This window comes from Trichoderma reesei (genome assembly GCF_000167675.1).
Source record: "Trichoderma reesei QM6a unplaced genomic scaffold TRIREscaffold_20, whole genome shotgun sequence".
In the NCBI taxonomy this organism is placed as follows: domain Eukaryota; kingdom Fungi; phylum Ascomycota; class Sordariomycetes; order Hypocreales; family Hypocreaceae; genus Trichoderma; species Trichoderma reesei.
The window spans coordinates 592,508-617,394 of NW_006711167.1; the positions used below are offsets into that span (position 1 = coordinate 592,508).

A 24,887-nucleotide genomic window follows, 5' to 3' on the forward strand; every position below is an offset into this window, starting at 1 on the left:
TCGTATCCTAGGCTAATTTGCCTGCGTAGCACGCGTTACAGAGCCAACGGTCCTTGTTGTCAACCGGCATGGCTGCTTCCTGTTGTATGCAGTCCGAGTGGTATAGCCTACGAGGGCAAGCCTATAAAGTTTCATTAGCATGTTGTTCGAGGAGAAAAAACATGGGAACGACGTGAGGGTGAGCGGTACCTTGTTGTAGCAGACCAGCAGTCTGGGCCCCAGGACCGGAAGCTGGCAAATGGTGCAGCCGTTTGAACCTTTGCGAATTTCCGTGGCTCGGGGAGACTGCTTTGGGTCCACTTCTGCGGGCTCGACGTTGCCGCTCTCACTGCTCAGCTGCAGCCTCGTTCGAGCATCGTTGATGTGGGAAAAGGCCTCCTGCATGGTCTTGTCATCTAGCATATCACGCACTCGGAGCAAGCTGGCGTGCTTGCCGAATTCCAGTACACGTTGATCAGCGGCAACAAGCCAGGCCGCCTTCTCCCTGACAAAGCCCAGCCAGGCGCGAGGAAAGTAGGCGGCAGAAGTGAGGCTTTGGCGAAGAATATATCCATCCCACTCCCAAATGTACTCCTTCTCCGCGGGGGTGACGTCGGAGAAGTCGCTCGTGCTCTCCCGATGTTTCTGGATGAGCCACGTCGTGTCTAGGACTCTCTTCGGCACCTCTTGACCTGGCATCAGTCGTGCTCTGCTGATGGGGTCGAAAAGAGGCTCTTTGATGTTGGGCACCAGAACCTTGTCGCTTTTGGGGTCCCCAGGGCGCCGCTGGGCCAACCGCGGCTGCGTGGCGACCGGCGATCGGAAATGCTGTCCTTCGTCGACATTCTTGCCTGGGGAGGTGAAAACGTCATCAACTGTATCCGGCCCAAGCCGTGAAGAGACCCATGACAGGTCGCCGTTGAGATGAGTTTCCAGGTTAAATGGCCTGACGGGTGGCTTTATCTGGTACTCCTTGGAGGGGGATGATATAGACTCGCAGCGGCTAGTGACTCGGAACTGTGGTCCCTGACTCGTCGTCTCGAGCACGTAGTTGTATGCGGTGTGTGAGGTTTGCAAGTGGAATTGCAGTTGCTGCATCGACCTGTTGTGGACTCCGCAAGTCACACAGCGGTAATAGTTGAGGCAAACCGGTTGATCAGGAGGTAGCAGATAGCTAACGCGGCCCTCGCTCGGGGTGCCGTGGCTGGACTGCGACCGTCGCTTCCTTTCCCTTCCCTGAGCTTGGTCGCTGAGGACTTTCAAATTATACACCTTGGTGTTTTTCCGGTTTCTCAACGCCCTCGAAGGGGTTTGCGCTCCGTCTGGGCCATCCAGGCCTTCGTCGTCCATCTCGACAGACGATTCGTCCACGTGATGGCCGTTGACGCCTGGATTCCTTCCATTGATTGCATGATCCAAAAAGGGGTCGGAGTCGGGGTCCACAGCGTTGATGCATGGCTGTGACCCCTTATCCAAGTGCCTCACTGCTCTGAAGCCGGATTCCCAGCGCAAATCAAGATCCATGACATAGTCCGTATGAACTTCAGGCCCATGCGCTGAATGGCCTGCGGACAAGGTCAAGGGACTCTTGAGGCTACCATAGATCTGTTCGCATTGGCTTGATAGGACCCATGCTCTGCCGGGGGCCGAGGAGAGGCTGGAGGAGGCTGGAATGCCGAAATCGCTTGCGTCCAACGGCGGCCAGGGCTCATCACGAGTAGCCTCCAACTCGACCACGATGCGGTAGGAGTCTGCCAGGTCAAACGTGTTATCATCCGGCCGGTTAATGAGGAGGCTCTCCTGGGGGATGTAGAACGGCTTGGGCAATGCGATGCGGGCGACTCGGTGAGGGCCCACAGGGTTTTTGAACGTGGTCAAGTCGCATACTTGGCTCTGGCAGTGGAGAGGCCGAGTATAGCCGGAGCCAAGTTCGTAGATGGTGATCCTGCAGCTAGCTTTGGTGGGAGTTACCTCGCGAGGGACGCCGTAGGCTTGGTAGGATCTGACCTTTTTGGAGTCCTTGTGGGCAATTTTGAAGACCTCGATCTTGAGAGCAGATCTCGAGTCGGAGGCGCGCGGAGACGCAACGAGACGGTCGGCATCAATGGAGCCGGAGGACGAGAGGCGCCGCCTCTTGAGGGGCGGGCTGTCGTCATGGTCGATTCGGTGTGAGTTTTTGTGGATGGGTGAGGACACTATGTTGCCCATAGCTGCAGAGTCCTTCAAGGCTCTGGCGCCTTTGATCCAGTTGCGATGAAGAAAGGGGGCTCGACGCTGACACCTAGTTTTCACCGTCATGGCGGGATGAAGCCAATCATGAGAGAAGAAGACGGACAATGAGAGAGGGTGAATGAGCCACAACCCAGATGACGCCGAGCGAGGTAAACAACGAAGGCTGGCGTAGGAGAGAGAGGGAAAGAGAATGAAAAAAAAAAGAGAGAAAGGGGAAATGAAGAAAATACAAAGGAACGAGAAAGTGGCGAATGGTTGGCTTTAGAGCATTGTTGAACGCAGCTGGCCTCGTTGCCGCAGGATTGCAAGAGCGTCAAAGTTGGTGATGCTGGAGATGCCGGCTGTTGATTGTGAGCGGCGGGTGAGAAGAGGATGAGATGCCGGCAGACCTGAGCCGGGCCTCTTTTGTGACTCCGCGCCCAAGAACGACAAAGAAGCGTCTGTAGCAGCAGACAGTATTGGGTGCTTTTTTCCAACAGCAGAGCGAGGATCGTGACGGGGGGGCGCAAGTGCCGAGATGCGACAGAAGGCTGAGGCGGCGCGACGGGCTGCTGGAAAGGAAGCAGACGCGTGAAGGGACTTGTACAAAAGGTAGATGAGACCAACGGGAGGGCAAACGGGGGTGAGAGCTGCCGGTTGGCATCGCGGCCCAGAACAGCCTAGCGCCAGCGGACCTTTACCTGAGCTCTATACGCTAAGTACCTAGGTAATCAATTGGATCGCCTGTAGCCGCTGTAAGGAGCCTGTAGTAGCCCGCTGTAATCCTGCAGCACAGCACTGGAGTGCCATCCATGGGGTCAAACAGGCGGTCACGGTCAGCACTTGGTGATACTAGTACCAAGGTAGTAATATGAGGTAGGCACAGTGCCTGTCAAGACAAAATCGGCCCGCTTACAAGCATACTAACTGCAGCTGTCATGCCTAGTACTAGGTACCTATGCGCAGATCATGGCAACAAAGGCGGGTTGCCTCGTGCATGAGAGACAAACGTTGGATAGAGACAAAGAGGCAACGAAAGGTGACTCGGGACAATGTCCGATAGGCGCTGGGAGTTTCTTGCAATCTTGTTTTTGATTCCCGCCATCATCATGACTCTCTTGTTCAGCGCTCACAGAATCTCCGCAAGTCATGTATATGCTCATGACGGCGAGATCATGTTGTCTAGACGCCGAGGCGTTTGGGCCCGGCAATTATGGGTTCATGACTCTGCAGTGTCCCTGCTGTCAAAGATGCAACTCTGGGCCGTGGACACTCACGCACACACACGCACATGCCTCACTCATGTGATGCTCTATAACATCCTCGCACATACATATCGACTTACTAGTACCCAGGCATGCATAGTATTGCCCTCCTGTGCAGGGTCGCCGCATGGCGCTAACGCAAGGTCCAGATCTGGCAGTATACATGTAGAGTCGAGGATGTTGACCCAACGGCTGCTGCTCAGCTTTAGGTACCTAAGGTAAGGTAGTAGGTAGTGGGGGAACCGACTCCGAAGTCCGGTTCGATAAATGCATCAAGGTATCCATGGCGTTTCTTCTGCAGCTTCCAAGGTTGTTTCTGCAGAGTATCCCCAGCACTGATCTCCTAGAAGCATTCAACTGAAATTGGAAGTCCTTTAACGTGTTTCTCACTTCATTTTACATGATCGGGACACACATCCTGTAGGCAAAAGATCTCATCAATCGAATAAACTGTAACCAAGGTAGTACTCGAGAGCACCAGCGTGGATGCTTGCGATCGGAGTGCGCAGATCTCGCCTGCGTTTGCAGGTACGGACACTACTAGTACTCGTACCGCATTGATGCATGGCGATGCGCATCAAGGCTCTCCGCATTACGCGCACCCCCGATCTGTGGACGGCGCCTCTTTGCTCGCTTATAATGACAAGGTACCTATACAGGTACCGGTACAGGCACATGTAGTACCTTACAGACCATGGATGCATTAACGCACTGTTGACGTTGCCGCTACCGAGCCTGTCGTTCAACTCTTTCAGTCACCCGCCTAATCAATCAACCACCACCACCAGCCGCGTCCCGATTCCTCAAAGCGCTGCAGCAGGCTTCAATCCGGCGCTGGGCTTAACGGTAATCCAATGCCTACCTAGCAAACTCTAACATGGTGGGATCAAGGCTGGCTGTGCATGTACATACAGTGCCAATCACCTGCGTCTGGCAGCTTCCAGTCCGGCCCTGCCATTCATTGCTTCCGGACAACGGTGGACCCCTTCCGAGCTTCACTCTCCCTCCTCCAAGCCTGTTCGTCTAGCAACTCGACTCACGCACAATCCGATTCAATCATCCATCCTGTCATTCAGGAAATCACCAATGTCTTTCTCTGCTCTGAATTATCGGTTTGATCCATCAATTTGAACCAGGACCAGAACCAGAACCTGAATCAGAACCACAATCACCTTACTCAGAACTCACAGCCTTGCCACGCCACCCGCTGCAGCTGAACGCGCATCCTCGCCGCTGCTCAAGCACACACCAGCTCTGTGAACCAGACAAGCGTCCAGACGCTACGATGCCACTTACGCGCAGCGCTGCCGGCCACCGTGCCGCAGCCCACAAGGGCAGCCAGAACCCTCGGCGAAACCCAAGTCGCCAGTCCACTGCCGTCGCTCGCCCAAATGCATCGCGGGCGGCAGCCAAGTCCGGAAGAGCGCGGCCTGTCTACCGAGACTCTTCTGATACTGATGATCCAAGTGAAGCCGAGTCTGCGTCGAGTGCGTCCGAGTCTGAGTCGCTTTTCAGCCAGGCGTCCGAACTGCCTGGTTTGCGTCGGAGGAGCACCCGGACAGCAGCCCGGCATGGCGGCAGAGCAAAGCAGCGCTCGCATCCAGCAAGGCCGCCCCAGAGCCGTCCGTCTCCGAAGAAAGCGAGCAAGCCTGGGGCCAACGGCCCTCGTGCCGCTACCTTTAGTTCTCCGAGCAAGCGGCGGCTCACGGCGGCAAAGAGCATAAGCGGGAACGGGGACGAGCTGCCCCGGGACCCTCAGGACCGCATCCCGGATTGGACGGACCCCCGGCTCTCGTTCGAGTTCTGGGTCGGCGTCTTCACGTTTGCCCGCGACGCAGGCGATGCGGAAGCTCCAAACACACGCTGGCTTCTCCAGGCCGCCACCACCTGCCGCACCCTTTGCGAGCCGGCCTTGACGGCAGTCTACCGCTGTCCCACGTTCAGACAGGCCTCCAAGGCAAAGCGCCTGGCTTCGCTGCTCCAGTCCGCTCCCGAAAAGACCATGCTCGATTATCGTTGCATGATCCAGTCTCTGCACATTGACATCCACGTTGTGCCGCAGAGTACCGTCTGCCAAATCATCCGCTCCTCGCTCTGCCTCAAGGAGGTCATCTTCTACACTCCCAAGGACCAGCCGCCCTATAGGGAGCTCGACTCGCACGTCAGGTGGAACTACTCGGACGATATCCTCCAAGCCCTCGCAGCGCCATCCGACAGGCCCGATGCTCCCATCAAGCGGACAGGCCCGACAATGCTCAGGAGCTGGGAGTGGAGCGGGAGGCTTCTGGGCGGTCCTGTGTCCACCTTTAGCGACATTGTCCGAGTTCACCAAATGCCTGCATTCAATCATCTCAAACGGCTGAGCTTCACAAACTTCCAGGCGCCCTCGCTGCTCGAGGGTGATGATGAGGATGACGAGGGCCACAACTTGGGGATGTCACTCAGGAACTACGCTGCCACCACTGCTGTCGCAGACGCCATCGCCCAGCTCAAGTCTCTGAAGCACCTCGTCTTCGAGTCCTCTACGATCATGACGAAACAGCTGCTTTCCCTCCTTCCCAAAGACTTGAGCCACCTGGAACTCATCAATTGCTGGGAGATTGAGTCTGAAGATCTGGCCCAGTTTCTGCTCACTCATGGCCAATGCCTCCGCGCCCTGACCCTGATGCATAATCAGTCGCTCAACCTCGCCTTCTTGACGGTTCTGGCAGAAGCCTGCCCCAATCTGCGAGAGTTGCGCATGAACCTGTCGTATTTTCGACACCACGATTCAGTCAACGATTCGGATCCAATGTACGACTTTGCCCTCCTCCCGGACCAGGTGCCGACTTGGCCCGCCAGCCTCCGTGTCATCGACCTCGAGCACATTCGAAACTGGTCAGTCGAGACCGCAGAAATGTTCATCCAGTCGCTGGTGGACAAGGCCAAGGATCTGCCGAATCTGCGGCACCTAGTAATCAAAACCATGCTCGATATCCCGTGGCAGGCTCGCGCTACGCTGAGGTCCAAGCTGAGGCCCATGGTCGAGCGGGTATTCCTTCGCGAGTCGGAGCCTCCGCAGTCATACGCGACCATTGTGCACGGAGGCACTCCTCACCAGGAACCCGGCTCGCGCAAAAGGAAGCGAAGCTCTCTGTCGGACTCTCCGTTGCGCAGGAGCAGCAGGATCGAGACGCACGCCAACAGCTCGCCCAGCCGTTCTAGAAAAGGCCACAAGCTGCGGCGCCGTCGGCTCGGAGGGCCGGTGTACAAGGAACCCGACACCGATGACGACGAGTTTGACGACTCATACCCCTCGGACAGCGAGGCCTCCGAAGCCCAGCAGGACTCGGCTGCGGGAGAGCCGGCGATCCAGGGCCTCTGCGACGTTGTCAGCATCGTCTTTGACAACCAGAAGCCCAGGGAGCTGCCCTTCACCATGAGCGACTTTGTCTCTGATGACGGCGTGTCTTCGGGCGAGGAGTGGAATGGGGACGACGACGATCATGACAATACCATTGCTTTTTAAAGAGATACCATCTTGTTGTTTTCTTTCTTATTTCCTTTTTCTCTTGATTCATTTACTTTTTCCCGACTACAGGGAGTCGGAAGAATTATGTTCAGGGCAATGCTTCCCTGGTTTGGCGCATAGGCATCGGGGTTTAGAAAGATTCCCTTCACAGGGCAGGGAGGACAAATAGAGGCCATACAGGCCACAGATGGAAACAGGGCCGATTCCTCGTAGGATTCTCTTGCGCTTCACCAAAGGTTGATAGATGGTGTTGCCTCGTCGTGGCTAACACGATTTGTGTTATGGATCTGATCGTGGAATAGCCTAGGTAGTTTCCAAGACTGAATCCCGTAAACCATGAGCAACACGCGACTGGCAGAGGAGGTTGTTGCAAAATGAAGCTCGGTGTGTGTGTGTGTGTGTGCGCGCGCGCGCGCGCAATTGCTGCTTGCACTTTTCGGTTTTTCTTGGAAGTCAAGGAAATAAAGAAGCGCATCTGATCATGCCGGTCTAGAGATACGTATATACAATCATGATCCGTGACGAAGCCATAGATATATACAAAGAAGAAAAAGAGAAGAAGGAGAAATAAAGTGAAATATCAAAGGGAATCATCGACGAGTGCTCCCAATTCCTTCGTATTAAGCGTAGACTCCATTCATCAAGACGTTGGTTATGGCCTCCCCGTCACTTGTTAAAAGGCGGCACCGCCAGCCCCTTCGCCCGCCAGATTCTTCATGCTCTTCTCGCTGAGGTCGCTCCTCATCTCCCAGGCGCGCGCATCCCGCTCCAGCCTGTTCCAAGCGTAGAGACTCCTTCTAAGGCGCTCTTGCTTCATTCGCAGCTCCTCTCGAATCTTTTCCTCCTCGTCTCTTAGCTTCCGGTAGTGAGGCTCAATCTCCTTGGTGACGCCCAGCAGCATCGGCGTCATGCTCGGATCCGCCTTCCCGCCCGGAATCAGGGGGGGCATCGTTGCTAGCAGGCTCTGCGCGAGGCTATGCCTCGGTCCGTTGCCATGCTGGGCTGATGGACCTGTTGGTGGGTTGAAAGGACGCTGGGCAGAGCCGGATCCCGCGCCTGCGGGGGCTGAAGAAGAGCCCCGCGGACCGGTGGGAATGTTGGAAGGGCCGCTCGGGGCTGCTGACGATGCCTGGCCTGACATATGACGAGACGAGCTCTGGTTCCAACCACCTCGCCCACCGCGAGGCGCAAAGGAGGAACCCCTGGGGGGAGGAACGTAGCCTCGAGGTCCCGCCGGTGGGTTCGTCGGGCTCGTGGTATCTGGTCTGTGCGGCGCGGCGGCACTCGGCGTCTGTGGAATTCTCTGAATTTGCGGAGCGGGCATGTTTGTGGCAGTTGAAGGCGCTCGAGCAGCTGCAGGACCACTGGGCGGTGCCCGCAACGCTGCAGGGCCGCGCGGTGGCGATCTGGATGGGCCCGAGACTGGCTCGTGTCCGGTAGAAGAGCGCTGTGTGTCCTTTACAGCAGGCGATGGTGTCACGGCAGCGGCATCGGCATGCGCGGGAGAACCCTCTAATGTAACGGGTGAGCGAGTCTTTGCAGACTGGGATTGCGACTGGGAATCCGCTCGCTCTGAAGCCGGTCGCGATGGAATGATGGTTGTTGGTCCAAGGTCCCGCGGTGGTGACTGTCGCTTGAACGGCTGAAACCTGTCATCTCGTCGGTTAGGCGACCTGGAGCGTGGCCGGTAAGCGGCACCCCTTGCAGCAAGAGGCGTCGTCTTGCCGGGTGGGGGGCTTCTCTCGCGGCGGCGATCTCGGGAGAAAGGAGAGCGAGACCGTCTGTAGAGGCTTTGAGCTGGTTTGGTTTGTGGCAAAGCTTCATTAGCCAGCACATACCTCTCGTCCCGCCTTTCGGTGTCGCGCTCCCAGTCTCGAACCCGGGGCCTTTCGTTTCTCTCGCGATCCCAGTCCCGCTCACGCTCACGGTCCAAGTCCCGCGGCCTGTCGCGCTCCCAGTCTCGCCGTGGCGACCTTGGCCTCTCATATCTGTTCTCTCTGGGCGGCGACTCTCGTCGAAGCGGGCTCCGGCGGGGCAAGGGGGATCGCCTGATGGGGGATCGACTCCTCTCGCGTCGGCGAGGGCTTTCGCGGTCTCTGGATCGTTCGCGTCGGTATCGATCGCCGATGCTGCGGGAACGCCGTCGCGGGGGATATCTTCCAGGCACGTAGCTATCTGATCCTGGAATGATGGGGCTTCGAGGGCGAGGACTTCTAGTCCGCGGCGGGCTTCTGGCTCTGTCTCTAACGGGGCTTCTCGGCCTTCTAGGCGATCGCTCTCGCGGTGTCGGCCTCCACGACTCCCCAGCACCGTACCTCACCACCTCGCCGTCGTCGTACCTGCAATTGTTAGCCATTATTTCGACACGGATTCGTCCAGGCAGAGTAGCAAGAGCAGCCCGGCCTGTAGGGATTAGGAGGATGCCGCCGCATTTCCGCCTCCTCTAATGCATCCATCCACGCGCGATCGGATAACAAAAGGCATAGGCAGTTGCAGTTCAGAGGCGGAAAGCGGACGGATCGATCGTGTGCAGGGGGTTTTGCTCTCTTACCTTCGACTCCGACCATCTCGCTCGCGGTCCATAATAATATGCCGGGTCGACGACAAACGAAGCAAAAGTGATCTGATACGGCGACAGGATTTTGTTTGCTTACAATAAGGTACGGGCGAAATCCGGAGCGATTGTTTGCTTCGATCGGCATGTCAAAAACAGACCGGAGGATCTAAAATCCGGCCACATGTATGTAGGGCGATTGAGCAGGATGGAAGCAAGATTAAGTGGCTCTGGATAAACCCACACCAGCGAGATCCGCCTAAACTGGTTTCATAGTAGCTCGGCAGTACATACTAGTACATAGTACGATAATTGATTGCGATTAGTGCCTGCTATGGCAGAGGGAGATAGCGGATAAGGTACGCTCCGTAGGTGCTGACGGAGTAATCGGCAGGTGGTGAATGCAGTATTAAATTCTAAGTAAATAAGACCTAAGGCAACTGGATGTTCCTCTGATGGAGGAGAGACCTCAAATCCTGGAAAATTATATAGCTTTGTGTGTTCTTTCTTATTCCAACAGGCCCACGATCAGACGATTGTTCCATCAAGTGTTTTCTTCTGCGGGGAGTGGTAATATCAGCTTTCCACTATTTGATGTGGTCGAACAGATCTGATCCGAAACTGCTGCTTTCGCTCTCGAGGTGTACTAGGTTGGGAATCTTGGGGGGTGGTTTAGCAGGAGTCAGCTTGGGCGCTGTTGGTACGTTTGCATTTGTTTGCTCGAGGCTCAAGAGACTCGACCGTCTCCTCGACTGCGTGTCTCCCGATCTCAGACGCTTGAACCAGCCGCTCGCCCGCTTCGTTTTCTCAGAGTCCGCGGCGCTGGCAGCGCTGGCCGCGCCTCGGCTGGCCGGACGATATACGTTGGCGACGTGGCGCGCACTCTCGTGGGCTATGCTGTCTGTTGGGTTTTGGTCATGATTAGAAGGCGCAAGACAAGAAACGCAGTCATTGGCAGACGGTACCCTGGTGGCCGGACGCGGCAGGACTGGGCGGCGCGTTGTCGGCGAGGCTCCGCGGGCCAGCCTTGTTCTCGTGCGTCGTTGTCGTCGACGTCGGCTCTTTGGCCTCGGTGCTCGCGTTGCTGCCGTCGGACGTCTTGGACGGCGTGTACGTCGGCTCGAGCGGAGACTCCGGCGGTGGAGGAATGTCGGTGCCGTCGGTGATGCTGCCAAAATCCAGCTTGAGCGCGGGCAGCAGCTCGAAGCGCGCGCCGGCCGCGCTCTTCTTCTGCTGCGAAGACATGGTTGCTGTCGCGAGGCTATTCGGTCCTCTGGTGGCGATGGGGAATGGAGGAGGCCCGAGACCTGCCAGTCGATGGATGATGCTCCGTGCAGATCATCGCTGACGAGGAACAGAAGCAGACCCTGGCAAATCGAGGTCCCGGACAACGAAGCCCCCTATATGCTGGAGTACATGCTCTGAAGCTAGGCTGTACCTCGTACTCGCAGCAACGGGCAGACGGGCTAGCAGGTCAAATCTCCCCCAACGGCGATGGCAGCACGGCCCGTTTAAAAAGGTAGTAGTACAGACTAATTTGGCTAGCAATTCTTAGCTTTTGGTAGGTAGGTACCTACTACCTATCTGACCTGTATGAAAGAGTGAGACAGGATGATATTAGGGAGTACTAGGTAGTACTATCCTTGGATCTATAAAGAAAAACTTATAGAAAATGACTACTAGGTAGGTATATATATATACGCACTATGACACAAAAATTATACATGATTCTATTAGAAGCGAGTACTAATTTCTACATACTTTTTGAGCGCAACAGCATGCACCTTATTGAAGGATGAAGGACGAAAAGTTGGCAGTCGATGATAAGGCACTTGCTATGTACACATGACAGGGCATCCTCGGCTAAGGTACTCTAGGTATAGACTCCGTAATGCAGCTTGAAGTGTCTCCGCAATACGACGTGAGCTCCGCAATGTCGTACGTCAAACTAACAGAACTTTTTCCTCCTCAGACCAATTGCGTCCGCAGACCATGAAACCTCATGCATAGCAGCCCGTCGGTCCTCGGAATGGCACATTTTGTCCCCCGCCGTTCATTTGCCGTTCCGTCGTCCATCCCAAAGTCCTACTTCCTGGGCCATCACCAGGCCGCCGTCAGCAAGCTCAAGACGGTCCTCTCGAGGATCTCGCTCGTCATCGAGTGCCGCGACTATCGACTGCCTCTGTCCACCCACAACCCCATTCTCGAAAAGGCGGTTGCCGGCCGCCCGAAGCTCATCGTCTATACGAAGCATGACCTCGGCGGCGACAGCCCCGGGGCTCGGCAGTTTCTGCACAAGCTGCACGGCCGCGGCGCCTTGTTCTGGGACAAGAACCATCCGGCATCCACGGCGTCTCTGCTCAAGCGGCTGAAAGAGACGGCCCAAGATGTCGACTCCATCACCGGCCTGTGTGCGCTGATAGTGGGCATGCCAAACGTCGGTAAGAGTACACTGCTAAACGCCCTCAGAAGCTCCGGGACGACGGGGCGGACGAACAAGGTAGCCAAGACGGGCGACCAAGCGGGCGTCACCCGCAAGATTGGGACAAGCGTGCGCGTGGTCGAGCCGGAAGAGAGAGGCGGTGTCGGCGCCGGCGTCTACGTGCTCGATTCGCCAGGAGTCTTTGTCCCGTACGTTGAAGACGGCGAGACCATGATGAAGATTTCTCTTGTGCAGGGCATCAAGAAGGGGCTCATTGCAGACGAGATCTTGGCAGACTACCTGCTCTACAAGATGAACCTCTGGGATCCGCAAATCTACAATCGGTACTGCGATCCCACAAACGACATTGAGGAGTTCCTGGCCGCTGTGGCCAAGCGGGATGGCAAGCTAAAGGCCGGCGGCGTCCCAGACATGGGAGAGTCGGCGGCCAGAGTCTTGTCCGAGTGGCGGAAAGGTAAACTCGGCAGATATGTGCTGGATGACCTCTCTGAAGACGCCCTTCGACGCCATGAAATGACGGCAGCAAACCCTCCGCTGAGTCTGAACCAGGGCAAGAAGGCATGGAAAGAGCAACGGAAAGAGGACAGCGCATAGAATCGACACAAGTCTAGGGCACCCGACGCTCTCCACGTCAAGCCGGGCTTCAGCTCAGTGCTTGTGTCAGACGACATTATTTCTGCAAACGAAACCGTAAGGGCATGGGTTCATATCGTGGTAGATTTGCATCAGATTGATCCTGGGCAGTGCGATCTAGCAGCATCACAACTCCCTTCCGTCCTGTCATGAAGCCTCTGAAGGCTAAAAGATCTCAAAACGCCTGAACCATAAAAGAAAACCCCCCGAAGCCAAGCCGAACACCACCAAACGCCGCTCTGTGAAACCAATATAGAACAATAACACACAGCTTGGGTATTCCATAGAAGAAAATAGACACATGCAGATGCGTGAGCCGCGAGCATGGGAAGACTATGCCCGGCATCACGCGTATTGGTTCTGCCACTTGACCATATCTCGTGTAAGAACGTCCATCATCTCGATGCAGGTCAGGTCTTTGAAGTCCCTGGACATTGGTGTCTCTGCTGGGGAAGCAGTAGTGTCGTGAGAGTCAAGATCCGTAGAGTTGTTGCTGCGGTCCAACGTCGCCTCAGCCGCCAGATCGACTTGCGTCCGGGAGATGAAATCCATGATGGCGGCTACCCGCCGCTTCATATCCAGCATGCTCATCCTACCGGCAATCCCTAATTTGGCCTTTGAGCTGCTCTTGTGATCGCTAGTATTCTTCGCGTGGCTGGATGAAGTAGCGTTGTTGTCTCGGGATACTGATCGTGCGGGCGAGTGTTCCATCTCTGTATTTCGATCCTTTGTGTATTGATTCTTCCCTTTGCCCTTTCTGTGATTACTCCGCGAGCTCCGTTTGGGGGCGTTTGCGGTGGAAGAGTTGGACGCAGGAGGGGTTCCGGGGACAGGGGATGGGAGCGGTGCAGGTTCCGCCGTGGTCGTCGGTTCGGCACTTTTCGTGGCGGGAGCCGCCTTAGAAGACGGGGGGTTGATTTCTTCCGATACATCGGAATCTGCGATTGTCAGTGTCTAGGTACATCGCGCCTCGCCGTTCCAAAGTCACGACTCACCTTCAGTTCGTCGCCTATCGGCCCGCCCCTTCCGCTTGTTTGCACTTTCTTGTCGCAGGCGATCCTTCTCCTCTTTGTCTGACTTGTCCGTGCCTTTGTAGACGCGCGATCGTTTCAGGCCACTCCGACCATTGCTCTCGTCATCCGTGTTTTCGCGGCTAAGGGCGTCTATTGGCTTTGGCGGGGGCGAAGGGCTCTGAGAGTTTGTGCGTTGCCTCTTAATGGCGACGTTGTTTCTAGAAATCAACGTTAGCCAAGGTCCAACATGTGTAGGTGCATCTGTATCAGTCAGGGTATCACCAACTCTTCACTATTGCTGCGGCCACGTTTTGTGCGTCTGGTGATGCTCTCTGCCCCGTCCTGAGCCACTTCTTCTTTGCTCGCTTCAATGGCCCGTCGTAGTTGTTCATCGTCATAAGCAGCGTCGCGACTGTTCATGGTGGATCGTCGCTTCGATATTTGCGAGGTCGACTGAGACCGACCTGACTTGGAACTGCCCAGCCTCGGCGACCGAGCACCATCTTTGGCTATGGACGTAGCCCGAGACGCAGTCCTCGCAGGCCGACTCAGAGGCAGATATTTGGAGTATTTTTGTCTGAATGGGAGACGAGATCCCGTTAGTGCTTTGTGCGAGAAAGAAGAGAAGAAGAAAGACCTGGCTCACCCGTTGACTGCTGTGTGGATTTTGTGAAGGTCTTTCCGACACTGTTCGCAAAAGTATTCGTCGGGTGAGCTCTCCGCGCTGAAGATGCCGACGCATGCTCCGTGCTGCCACACTTTGCAAATGTCGCACTGCACGAAAAACCCGGTGACGTCCTCACTCAGCTCGATTGAAGCGAGAAACTGGGCGTCGGAACCGTCAACGGGAGGGCGGCCGGGATAATCTTCGCAGCCACATATGCACCGGACCGCCTCGTCCTCCTCCTCCTGCAGAGAATCCGGGTCGTTGGACATGTCTAGAGCGTCGCCCCGCAAGCCCTTGTATTGCTCTTCGTCGTGGCCGCGCTTCCGCCTGCGGCCAAGCAGTGTGTCGTCAATGTCGTCGAGCGGATCTGACGAGACGGATGCGCTAGGCGTCGACTTGCCCGACTGGGGTCGGTTGAGGGATCTGGTATGGCGCTCGAGACGGGTGAAATTGGTGGTCGAGAGAGACTGCTGGGAGTGCGAAGCCAATGTGCGAGCTCTGGAGGATCGTCGTGGCGAGGGCGGTGCCATTGAAGAGTACTGCAAGCACCGGAGGGGAGGAGAGGAGGGACGATGAGGAGGAGGAGGATATACGCGGTGCGGGCGGAAAAACGAAGGGCAAAACAAGTGCGGCCGAAATGTCTAGCATCCAGGTGCGAGGTGGTCGGAGGACGGGGCGTCTGGGTAGTAAGAACAACTTAGTACGGTAGTGGGAGGGCCGGAGAGCGAAAAGCAAGTCGCACATAATCATTCGGCAGCAGAGCAGGCAGAGGGCAGAGGGCAGAGGGCAGAGAGCAGAGAGCAAAAGAGGGCCGTTTTGAAGAAAGTCTGGCAGCCAAGGTGAGAGCCGACTTTGGCAATGCGGCCGGCGGGCTGGATCCGGCCTAGCGCGCAGCTACCTGCTCGGTGCTAGCAAATTAGGAGCTCGATCTGGTACCTTAGCGCTTGGCCCAATGGCGCCGCCGACTCCACACCCTCATTCGCGTTGGATGATGTATTGCGTACGTTTTCCCTGTCAGCATCTCTCAGCTTATGAAAAATATCCTTATTTGAATCATTCTTTTCCGCCCTTTTTTTGGTTCTTATTTCATTGTCCATTTTCTGTCGTGATTCACTTTTCGGGTCGTTCGCTTGAAGGTACATGGTCCGGCAGCCGTGCGTGAGTGCATGCTGTGGAGGCGCAGCCCACGATGTCCACCATATTTAAGATGTCGCGACGACGCGCTCACTCGGTCCAGGTAAGCGTTCAGAGGTCTGTCGCAAGCTGCGCCTACAGTCGCTTTGGCAGTCAGGCATCGCTTTGGGCAGAAACCGTCAGGGCCACAGTCTATCCATAGCTCCATAGCCCTGGGAGACATCTGTGCGACATCGTTGGGCCAGACAGCTAACATTCTCTTTCAGCCTCTGACGAAGGAAACCGCCGATCCCACGGCCGCCACGGCCGCCGCATCCGCCTTCATGCGCGGCCACTCGACAGCCCAGCCTTCATTGTCCTCGGCGGCCGCAGCAGCCGCCTTGCGAGCGCAATCAAGTCCGCCGACAAACGTTGCTGAAGTCCCCTCAAAGAGAGTGCAACGACGGGCCTCGTCGCTGTCCTCCCCTGCCGGTCGCGATCGAGGCAAGGGTAAGCTGCAGAGGAGCCCTAGCGTGGGCTCCATGAGCGAACGAACATTTCGGTCCCCGTCGCCGGGCGGCCGCACGCCTCTCGGGAGGCAGGACGTGCCTCCGGTTCCCAGCATTCCCGCCACCAGAACCGCAGCGAGCCCTCTCCGAACCCAGAACTTTCAAACGGCAAGCCAGAAGTCAGCAGCCCATCAGCAACAGGGAGCCTGGTTTGGGCCCGCGACCCAGCATGCGTACCAAGACAGGAGGACGGAGTCGGCGCGGAAGGTGACGCCGGAGCTGCCAGAGTCTCGCTCTGGAAGCGTCAATTCCTCCATCAACTTCTCTTATCCTCGTCCAAAAATGACGTCGAGTGATCCGCAAACGACGGTCGAGCCCGACCTGGTCTATGACCCCAATTCAAGGAGAATGGTGCCAAGGGCTTCGTTGGTGCAAGCAAGCCATCAAGTCGATGAGACCGCTGCGACAACGGCAGAGAAAGCGAAAGCACCAAAGCCTGTCAAACAGCGCCACATGCCGCAAGAACCAACCGTTGAAGCGAGACCAAAGATATCCGATGACCTCCAGCAGGAACCTTCATCGACACACACTGGCCAGCGCCATACCCCTGACGTGCCCATCGGTAGGACAAGCCCCACTGCATCCTCAAGCTTCAACATTCCAACGCCGGCACCAGTAACGGAAACACTACCTCAAGAGGAGGCCTCTGAGACCGAAAGCTTTTCGCAATGGCACAACCAGAACGCTTCCCATGATGAGCCCCAGAAACCTTTGACAGAGTCGAATTTAAAGTCAGGTTCTCTTAAGTGGAGCAATGCCAAGGCCGAACCGCCCTTCTCATACGCTGGATCTGGCTCATCAGAGGCGTCTGTGCGATCAGCTCATTTTGCAGCATCAACCGATCGCTTAGTGGTCAAGCATGAACCTCCTCCCCGATCTCTGTCGCCGAGAAAGTCTGCGTTGAAATCCGCCGTTTCCGGTAAAGGAGCCCATCATGAGAACTCGGAGTTGTCGGTCACTGGTACTTCTCAAGCTCACAAAGAGGATCTCACACCAGCTCATAGGAAGGGCGCAAGGGTAAGCTGGAATGACAACGGTACAATTGTGGTCGCTGAGCCTGGCACGGCTGAGGAAGTAGGCTCTGCAGCGGGGCACAACCTTCAAGCGAGACACAACCTACAGAGTTCCTTTGAAGGGCTGAAAGGGAACAAGGCATCCTTACTGCAACAAGATGAGCTCATGTCTCCACGACCAGCACTTCCTCTGTTTGGAAGTATACGCGACAAGAAGGGGAAGGAGCCCGAGGAGCGGCAGCTTGTTCGTCCGCGTGAGCGATCGCTTTCCCCCCCGTCACAGCAGCCGCCCAGTTCCCATTCCGTTTCTTTCGTCACCCATAACGATGTCCCGACGCCCGTCGAGGTCAAGCCAATGCATCATAATCGAGGGCAGGCATCAAGAAACGTAGCCAACATCTCCAAGTTCCGGGAGCCATTGCCTGCTATCGTTGCATCTACTGAGAGTCTCGGGCAGGAGAGTGAAGAGTTGCTTAGCTCGGATGATGAGCTTTTCGAAGACGTACCCACTGGCACAGAACAGACCAGGGTCAAGAAAGCATCGAAAGCTCTGTCGTCGGATGCGAAACCGCTCCCTGACTCGTCCCCCAGCGAAGCCTCGAAGGTGCTCTCAAAGACAGCTAATGGCTCCTTGTTGGGCGGCCCGGTTTCAAATCCGAATCCCCAGGCAACAGATGGCGAAGTCGCACCTGTGGCTGAACCAAGTCCTCTTCCAGGCAGCTTTCCCCTTGACGACGAGGTTTCCGGAGTCGTTATGGACAGCACAAGCAGGTCTCTGACGCCTGGAATATCACAAGCTTCAGGGCATGATGCCGAAACTCAAGATCGCCCGGCAAATGACAGTCAAGGGAGTGACGAGTCAGACATGGATAGCATCTACAGCGACGCATACGAGGACCTCTCTGAAGTTGGAGAAGACGGTTTTATGTCTCTCGATGCTGCACTGGTCAGCTCCCCAGTGGCGAGTGCCGGCGGCAACAAAACCAGCTTCAGTTCAAGTCAGGATACGAAGGCATTGGATGGTGTCGTCAGTGGCTCTTTCCAATCATCTGACGACTGGGAGAGGACAAAAGCCTACTGGAAGAGCCTTACCTCCGAAGAGAGGCGCCGACTCGAGCTTGAGGCCCTTATGGAGGGGGACGATGATGCCGTACGAGAGCGTTCGCCAGCCAAGGAATCCAAGTCTTTAGGAGACATTTCAGAGTATCCCCTGACTTCAGTACAGAGAAGTCAGATTCGTCAACTCCAGCGGGAGCATTTGGCGGGAGCTGACCCAGCATCGCTTGGAGAAACAATGCAAGCGTCGGTAGCCTCACAAACTCGTCCCACGGGCCTTACCGGCTCAAGATCAAGTATCGCGGCCGATGGACGTCAACTCCAGGCAAAGAAGGGCACGACGGAGCTGAAGAAGGGGGGTCAGCCCCTCAAACAGACTGATTTCGCCGTGACAGATGCCCAGAGGAACTATGGCTCCGTACAGCAATCAACTACCGCGGCACGCAGTGGCATGGCAATGGGACGCAGGTTGCAGAAACTAGCGCAACCGAAACGATCTGTGAGTATTGACCAAAGGCACTTCGATGACGAGTCTCGAAGCCCAGTCACTCGGCCGAAGTCCGTGGCCGATCTCCGCCAGAGGCGTCAGGAGGAGCACCCAACGCATGGCCCAATCATTGAGCCCGCGACGACCATGATTGCCAGATCCACACTGAGGCGTCGAGGATCCGACTCCAGTGAGAGCAGTTTCGTGCGAAGCAGGTCTGTTGGCAGCCCTCGTCAGGGGTTCAGAACATCGATGAGAAGCAACTCTTTCGAGTCCAAGTCATCGCTGCCTGGCCCGACAGGCAGGAAGCGCTTGACACTACGTTCGCTGTCCCCTACCACGTCACATACGAAGCGTTCCTCAGTCACGTCAGCTGCTCCCTCGCGGTCGCTGTTTGAGAGTCAAAGTCATCGGTCCGCTCGCCACAGCTCAGTCGAGCCATACACTAGCCGGTTTTCGCTGAGAAAAGACGAGCATCGGACCTATGGTGATCATCTATCCGACTCAAGCGATGACGACTTTGCAAACACGACTCCGCTGACGGACGGCTCTCTCATCGGCGATGAACACGAGCCGGCTCATTCGAGGTTAAGGCATTCTATCTTTCATAAATACACCCGGAACAGCCCCCCTGATCTCGGCTCTAGTGCCAACGCCGGCTTCACGTCTAGACACGACGCAGAAAGACTTAGAGGTGACGGATTCCGGGACGACGGCAACGCACAGTTGCCTCCGGATCAGCTGTCCGGCCAAGGAAGCAAGGCAGCCTCAGCGAGCGCTTCGTCTCGCCGCCAGGGGCTCATCTCCACGCTCCGGCGCAGGAAGACGGATGACGCCGCCGGCGGTCATAATGTCATAGTGCAGCATCACGAACAAGACACAGGAGCAGCAGGCTGGCCTCTGCAGAACACCAACGGCGAGGCTCGTGAAGCTTCGATGACGTCACCGGCAGGCGACAGTGGAAGGCGATCCGCAGCAAACGTCGCGGACGACCTGACGTCAGAACCCCGCCAACCGCATGAGCTCCCGCATTACGGAGGCAGCTCAGACGCGAACCACGCTAATCCTTTATTGCAAGAACCTAAGCGAAAGAAGTTCAACAGCCTGAGGAAGATGTTTAAGATTAATAACTAGGTAGGGATAGGTAAATTAGAGATATCCAGTAATGAATTAGTAATGAATACAGTTTCCTTTCGGGCAGGCAATTCAAAGGTGCTGTTGGCAATGGAAGGTGGCAATTGAGGCGTAGCAGGACTTCAGTTGTGGTTTGCAAGAACCAGCCTAGCACAAAATACTCGTAATTGGAGCAGTTCTCATTACCTAGGTACTTTACCCCAGGGACTAACAGTGCCCTACTGCAACCTACCAACTCTCTTAGGCAGTAGTAGGCTAGTGCCCAGTTATTGGAGTTGGTACCTTACTGCTTGCTTGCTTGCTGCCTTATGTACATGAGTACTTGCTTGCTTTCGATCCCCCTCCGCTGCTAAAGCTCTTGCATAAGGTACAAGTAACGTGCCCGGTACCCCCAAGCTGAAGCTGCAAGCTCCCAAGAGACGCTCGCCGCGAGTTGTTGCTGCAACCTCCCTATCTGTCCCATCTACACTCCCATTTGCCAACAATTGCCGCAGCTGCGCATTTAATTTGCAACGAAATTCGACAGCATCCACCATATCAACCCGCCATATACGATATACCTCTCCTATATATCTCTCATAGCTTGCCCTTCGTTGTTCAAGCAACTCAATCCCCAAGCTCTCATCGCAGCTACCCCGCCCCCCCGCGCTCCAGCACTTGTGCACCATGGCAGCTTCTCAGGACGAGCAGAAAATCCCCCAGGATGGCACAGGTTCGCGATGGCAAACCAATTTATGGTTCATAGTATCGTCTCCTTCTAACTCGAGCTGCAGGTGTCATCCAGCTGGACCCCTGGCTGGCCCCGTTCAGCGACGCCTTGAAGCGACGGTACTCGAAAGCTCAGGATTGGATCAAGCGTATAAACGACACCGAAGGTGGCTTTGAGAAGTTTTCCAAGGTACGGGAATGCCATGTTGCTTCTTAGCATGCTGCTTGTCTTCCTTGGGCATTCCCAAGTCTACTGATATGCTAACCATTGCCTTGACAGGGCACTGAGATCTTTGGCTTCAACGTGGATGAGAAGAACAATGTCACCTATCGCGAGTGGGCGCCCAATGCCGAACAGGCGTATCTTGTTGGAGATTTCAGTGAGATTCTATCCCCATGCTTACCTATAGGCTACGGGCTCGATTGACACAAAGCATAGACGGTTGGAACTATGAATCCCATCCAATGAAGAAGAATGCATACGGAGTGTTTGAGATTGTGGTCCCCGCCAAGGGTAAGGAGAAGGCGATACCCCATAACTCCAAAGTCAAGGTAGGTCTTGTGACAAAAACACCCCTGGTGCCGCCGAAACGGGAAACATGCGTGCTAATACTGATAGATCTCTCTTGTTCTTCCCGGAGGCAGCAGAGTCGATCGCCTTCCGGCCTGGGCCAAATATGTAACGCAAGACCTCTCCGTCTCCCCGGCATACGATGCTCGGTTCTGGAGCCCAGAGCCGTCAGACAAGTACGCCTTCAAGCATCCACGACCGCAGAAGCCGCAGAGCATTCGCATCTACGAAGCCCACGTCGGAATCTCGTCTCCAGAGCAGCGCGTCACCACTTACGACGAGTTCACAGACAATGTGCTCCCCAGGATCAAGGACCTTGGCTACAATGCTATTCAGCTCATGGCCATCATGGAACACGCCTACTATGCTAGTTTTGGATATCAAGTGAACAGCTTCTTCGCCGCCAGCAGCCGATACGGAACCCCCGAGGGTTTGAAGAGGCTCGTCGATACCGCCCACCAGATGGGCATCGTCGTGCTCCTGGATGTGGTCCACAGCCATGCGTCAAAGAACGTACTCGACGGCCTCAACCAGTTCGACGGGACTGACCATCAGTACTTTCACAGCGGAGGAAAGGGCAATCACGACCTTTGGGACAGCAGACTCTTCAACTACGGCCATCACGAGGTCATGCGGTTCCTCCTGAGCAACCTCCGCTTCTGGATGGATGAGTACCACTTTGATGGCTTCCGCTTCGATGGCGTCACCAGCATGCTCTACAAGCACCATGGAATTGGAACGTACGTCAATCTTAACACTCTGCCTCGATTGAATGAAGATCTAATTGATCTCGACTAACTGATGATATTAGCGGCTTCTCTGGAGGTTATCACGAATACTTTGGATTCGACGTTGATGAAGAAGCTGTCGTCTATCTGATGGTTGCCAACGAGATGTTGCACTCGCTTTATCCCGAGTGCGTCACTGTCGCGGAAGACGTGTCGGGTATGCCAGCGCTGTGCCTCCCGCTATCCCTTGGTGGCATCGGATTCGACTATCGGCTTGCCATGGCCATTCCGGACATGTGGATCAAGATTCTCAAGGAGAAGAAGGATGAGGATTGGGATCTTGCCAATATCTGCTTCACCTTGACCAACAGACGCCATGGTGAAAAGACGATTGCATACTGCGAGAGTCACGATCAAGCGTACGTGCTCCATCCACCCTGACAATCACGATGGGGCTGACTGTGGCTAACTGGTTGCCGTGCTTAGACTTGTCGGAGACAAGACACTGATGATGCACCTATGTGATGCCGAATTGTACACCAACATGTCGACCCTGTCACCACTAACTCCAGTGATTGACCGCGGCATGGCGCTGCACAAGATGATCCGACTGCTCACCCACGGACTGGGCGGAGAGGGTTATCTCAACTTTGAGGGCAACGAATTCGGCCATCCCGAGTGGCTGGACTTCCCTCGAGCCGGCAACAACAACTCCTTCTGGTATGCCCGTCGCCAGTTCAACCTCACGGAAGACCCTCTGCTCCGCTACAAGTTCTTGAACAACTTTGACAAGTTGATGAACCACTGCGAAGCCAAGTATGGCTGGCTACATGCGCCCCAGGCCTACATCTCGCTGAAGCACGAAGGCGACAAGGTGATTGTGTTTGAGAGGGCGGGACTCGTGTTCGTTTTCAACTTCCACACACACCGAAGCTTCAGCGACTACCGCATCGGAATCGAAGTGCCGGGAACCTACAAGATTGTCCTCAACAGTGACTCGGAAGAGGTCGGAGGCCATAACAGAGTCGACGAGGAGACTCGCTTCTTCACAACGCCCATGGAGTGGAATGGAAGGAAGAACTGGACGCATATCTATATTCCTTGCCGAACCGCTTTGGTAAGTTTTTCCCCCAAAGGCTTCGCCCCTCAATCTACAAACATTCCTGCAAAAGACGAGAAACTAATATGGATGTGACTAGGTCTTGGCGCTGGAGAGCCCGGCAACTCAGTGATATTCGAGCAGTGATGCCCAAGCAAGGTAGTGATGTATGAGTTTATGTGATGATGTTGCTAGGTAGCTGTCATTTTGATCATATAACATCGAGCGATGCCAATAAAAGTTGAGGCCATTTGAATGTATGGCGTTAATTATGCTTTTACCTTGATGAGCTACAAGTAATACCCACTTGACAAAGCGTGCTGGTTACTTGTTGTAAGCCGTCCTTCGCCCGAGCATGAGACCTCGGTCCTTTGAATGCTGTGCAACACGTCCATTCGCAATTCCAGTCGGCTTCCCACCACTTATCGAATTCTTCATCCAGACTGCGCAACTCGAATTGACACGAATATTCCCGACTTGCGCCTCACCAGGGGGTTTACGTTATCTTCAGTCGATAGTAGGAATAAGACTGGAGAGGGTCGACTCCAGACATGATCGGCACCTTGGTTTGTACTGTAGTGGGGATGGAGGGGCAGAAGCTACCTCGGACTAAGCGTCCAGCTATGATGCAAGTTGAAGCCAGGATATGCTTCCAATCTCCTCCAACTTCCTATAGAGCTCGAGAACAACATACCATGGCCATCGATATCTAACCATTGTACCTCATCACGATGCTGGCACGCTCTCACCGCAGTCTACACGCCCTGCCGTGCACGAGGCGCGTCTTGGGCGCGCAGATCCGCAGTCCTCTATCGCAACAAGCTGTTCGGCGCAAGTCGGGGCCGTACGGCTACACCCAGGCCAAGGCTCTTGTCTTTTCCCAGAATGGAGAGCCATCCGAGGTGCTAAAGTGAGCAATTGAATCCCCCGCGGCGGTGGGATGGGGGGAAAACGGAAGGCTTTCTTCTTTTTCGTTCAAAGCTGACAGAACGAGTGGTCAAGGCTACACACGCATTCCATCTCTCCCTCGCTCCCCAAACGATCCGTCCTGCTGCGGGCTCTCGCCGCTCCCATCAACCCTGCCGACATCAACACCATACAGGGCACCTATGGCTCGCAGCCGAGCTTCACGTCCCTCATAGGCACGTCCAGCCCGTCGGCGATTCCCGGAAACGAAGGCGTCTTCGAGGTCGTTGCGACGGGCGATTCGTCATTGCCCGTTCACAAGGGGGACTGGGTCGTGCCGGCCGTTGCCCAGTTCGGCACATGGAGGACGCACGCCGTCGCGGACGTCGACGAGGTGCTCAAGATCAACAAGGAGGGGCTGCGGGCGACGCAGGCGGCGACCATCTCCGTCAACCCCAGCACGGCGTATCGCATCCTGAGGGCGTACGGCCCCAGCGCTGGAATCAGCGCCGGGCTCGGGATGCGGCCGCTGGAGGTGGGCAGCGGCCAGTGGTTCATCCAGAACGGGGCCAACTCGGGCGTCGGGAGGGCTGCCATACAGCTCGGCAGGCTCTGGGGGCTGCGGAGCATCAACGTGATCCGGGAGCGCGAGTCGGAGCAAGAGACCGAGTCCCTCAGGGCTGAGCTGACCGAGCTCGGTGCCGATGTGGTCGTCACGGAAAAGCAGTTCTTGTCGCGGGAGTGGAAGGACCAGTTGGCGGAAATCACAAACAAGGGCCGCGAGCACATCGGGCTAGGCCTCAACTGCGTCGGCGGCAAGTCTGCCACGGCTGTCGCTCGCTCGCTGAGCGAGAGCGGCACAATGGTCTCGTACGGCGGCATGGCCAGGCAGCCAATTGCCCTTCCCGTCGGCTTGCTCATATTCAAGGACATCCGCGTCGTTGGATTCTGGCTCTCGCGGTGGAACCAGCAGGATGCCGCTGGGCGGAAGCACATGATTGACTACATCGTAGACCTGATTCGTGAAGGCAAACTGCGGGACGTTCCCCTGCGTGAAGTGGCTTGGAACTGGGAGACTGATGCTTCAGTTTTGGCACAAGAAGTGCAGGGTGGGCTCAAGGGATTCAAAGGGGGCAAGGGCATCTTCGTCTTTGGCGATACATGAAGTGCCCAGCTTGACGAGCAACAAGGGAGGGCAAAATTCCTGGATAACTTTGAGGTGCGTTC

The 24,887-nt window shown here is 55.9% G+C and overlaps 8 protein-coding genes across 8 annotated transcripts; 4 read left to right on the forward strand and 4 right to left on the reverse strand.

Annotated features, from left to right (window-relative positions):
- Positions 1-7: 7 nt before the first annotated feature.
- On the reverse strand, positions 8-2,277 carry TRIREDRAFT_80807 (uncharacterized protein; the record flags this gene model as incomplete). Its single annotated transcript, XM_006968042.1, has 2 exons — positions 8-121; positions 190-2,277. 2 exons carry the CDS (start codon positions 2,275-2,277, stop codon positions 8-10), a joined length of 2,202 nt encoding a protein of 733 aa, XP_006968104.1.
- A 2,463-nt stretch (positions 2,278-4,740) lies between these two features.
- Positions 4,741-6,963, forward strand: TRIREDRAFT_67108 (uncharacterized protein; the record flags this gene model as incomplete). The annotated part of the gene is made up of 1 exon (XM_006967979.1): positions 4,741-6,963. The coding sequence occupies one exon, from the start codon at positions 4,741-4,743 to the stop codon at positions 6,961-6,963; it is 2,223 nt and encodes a 740-aa protein (XP_006968041.1).
- Positions 6,964-7,639: 676 nt separating this feature from the next.
- TRIREDRAFT_110523 (uncharacterized protein) lies at positions 7,640-8,290 on the reverse strand (the record flags this gene model as incomplete). Its single annotated transcript, XM_006968043.1, has 1 exon — positions 7,640-8,290. The coding sequence occupies one exon, from the start codon at positions 8,288-8,290 to the stop codon at positions 7,640-7,642; it is 651 nt and encodes a 216-aa protein (XP_006968105.1).
- A 1,817-nt stretch (positions 8,291-10,107) lies between these two features.
- On the reverse strand, positions 10,108-10,765 carry TRIREDRAFT_110524 (uncharacterized protein; the record flags this gene model as incomplete). Its single annotated transcript, XM_006968044.1, has 2 exons — positions 10,108-10,421; positions 10,486-10,765. 2 exons carry the CDS (start codon positions 10,763-10,765, stop codon positions 10,108-10,110), a joined length of 594 nt encoding a protein of 197 aa, XP_006968106.1.
- A 784-nt stretch (positions 10,766-11,549) lies between these two features.
- On the forward strand, positions 11,550-12,557 carry TRIREDRAFT_110525 (GTP-binding protein; the record flags this gene model as incomplete). Its single annotated transcript, XM_006967980.1, has 1 exon — positions 11,550-12,557. One exon carries the CDS (start codon positions 11,550-11,552, stop codon positions 12,555-12,557), a length of 1,008 nt encoding a protein of 335 aa, XP_006968042.1.
- A 390-nt stretch (positions 12,558-12,947) lies between these two features.
- On the reverse strand, positions 12,948-14,794 carry TRIREDRAFT_27020 (uncharacterized protein; the record flags this gene model as incomplete). Its single annotated transcript, XM_006967898.1, has 4 exons — positions 12,948-13,516; positions 13,592-13,827; positions 13,896-14,186; positions 14,256-14,794. Coding segments are annotated over 4 exons (1,635 nt in total), but the record flags the coding sequence as incomplete, so codon positions are not given.
- A 5,520-nt stretch (positions 14,795-20,314) lies between these two features.
- Positions 20,315-23,012, forward strand: TRIREDRAFT_123368 (glycoside hydrolase family 13; the record flags this gene model as incomplete). Its single annotated transcript, XM_006967981.1, has 8 exons — positions 20,315-20,360; positions 20,422-20,546; positions 20,637-20,736; positions 20,796-20,908; positions 20,976-21,667; positions 21,739-22,074; positions 22,142-22,772; positions 22,855-23,012. 8 exons carry the CDS (start codon positions 20,315-20,317, stop codon positions 22,885-22,887), a joined length of 2,076 nt encoding a protein of 691 aa, XP_006968043.1. The 3' UTR covers positions 22,888-23,012.
- Positions 23,013-23,485: 473 nt separating this feature from the next.
- TRIREDRAFT_66960 (uncharacterized protein) lies at positions 23,486-24,825 on the forward strand (the record flags this gene model as incomplete). The annotated part of the gene is made up of 2 exons (XM_006967982.1): positions 23,486-23,664; positions 23,757-24,825. 2 exons carry the CDS (start codon positions 23,486-23,488, stop codon positions 24,823-24,825), a joined length of 1,248 nt encoding a protein of 415 aa, XP_006968044.1.
- Between the last annotated feature and the right edge of the window lie 62 nt (positions 24,826-24,887).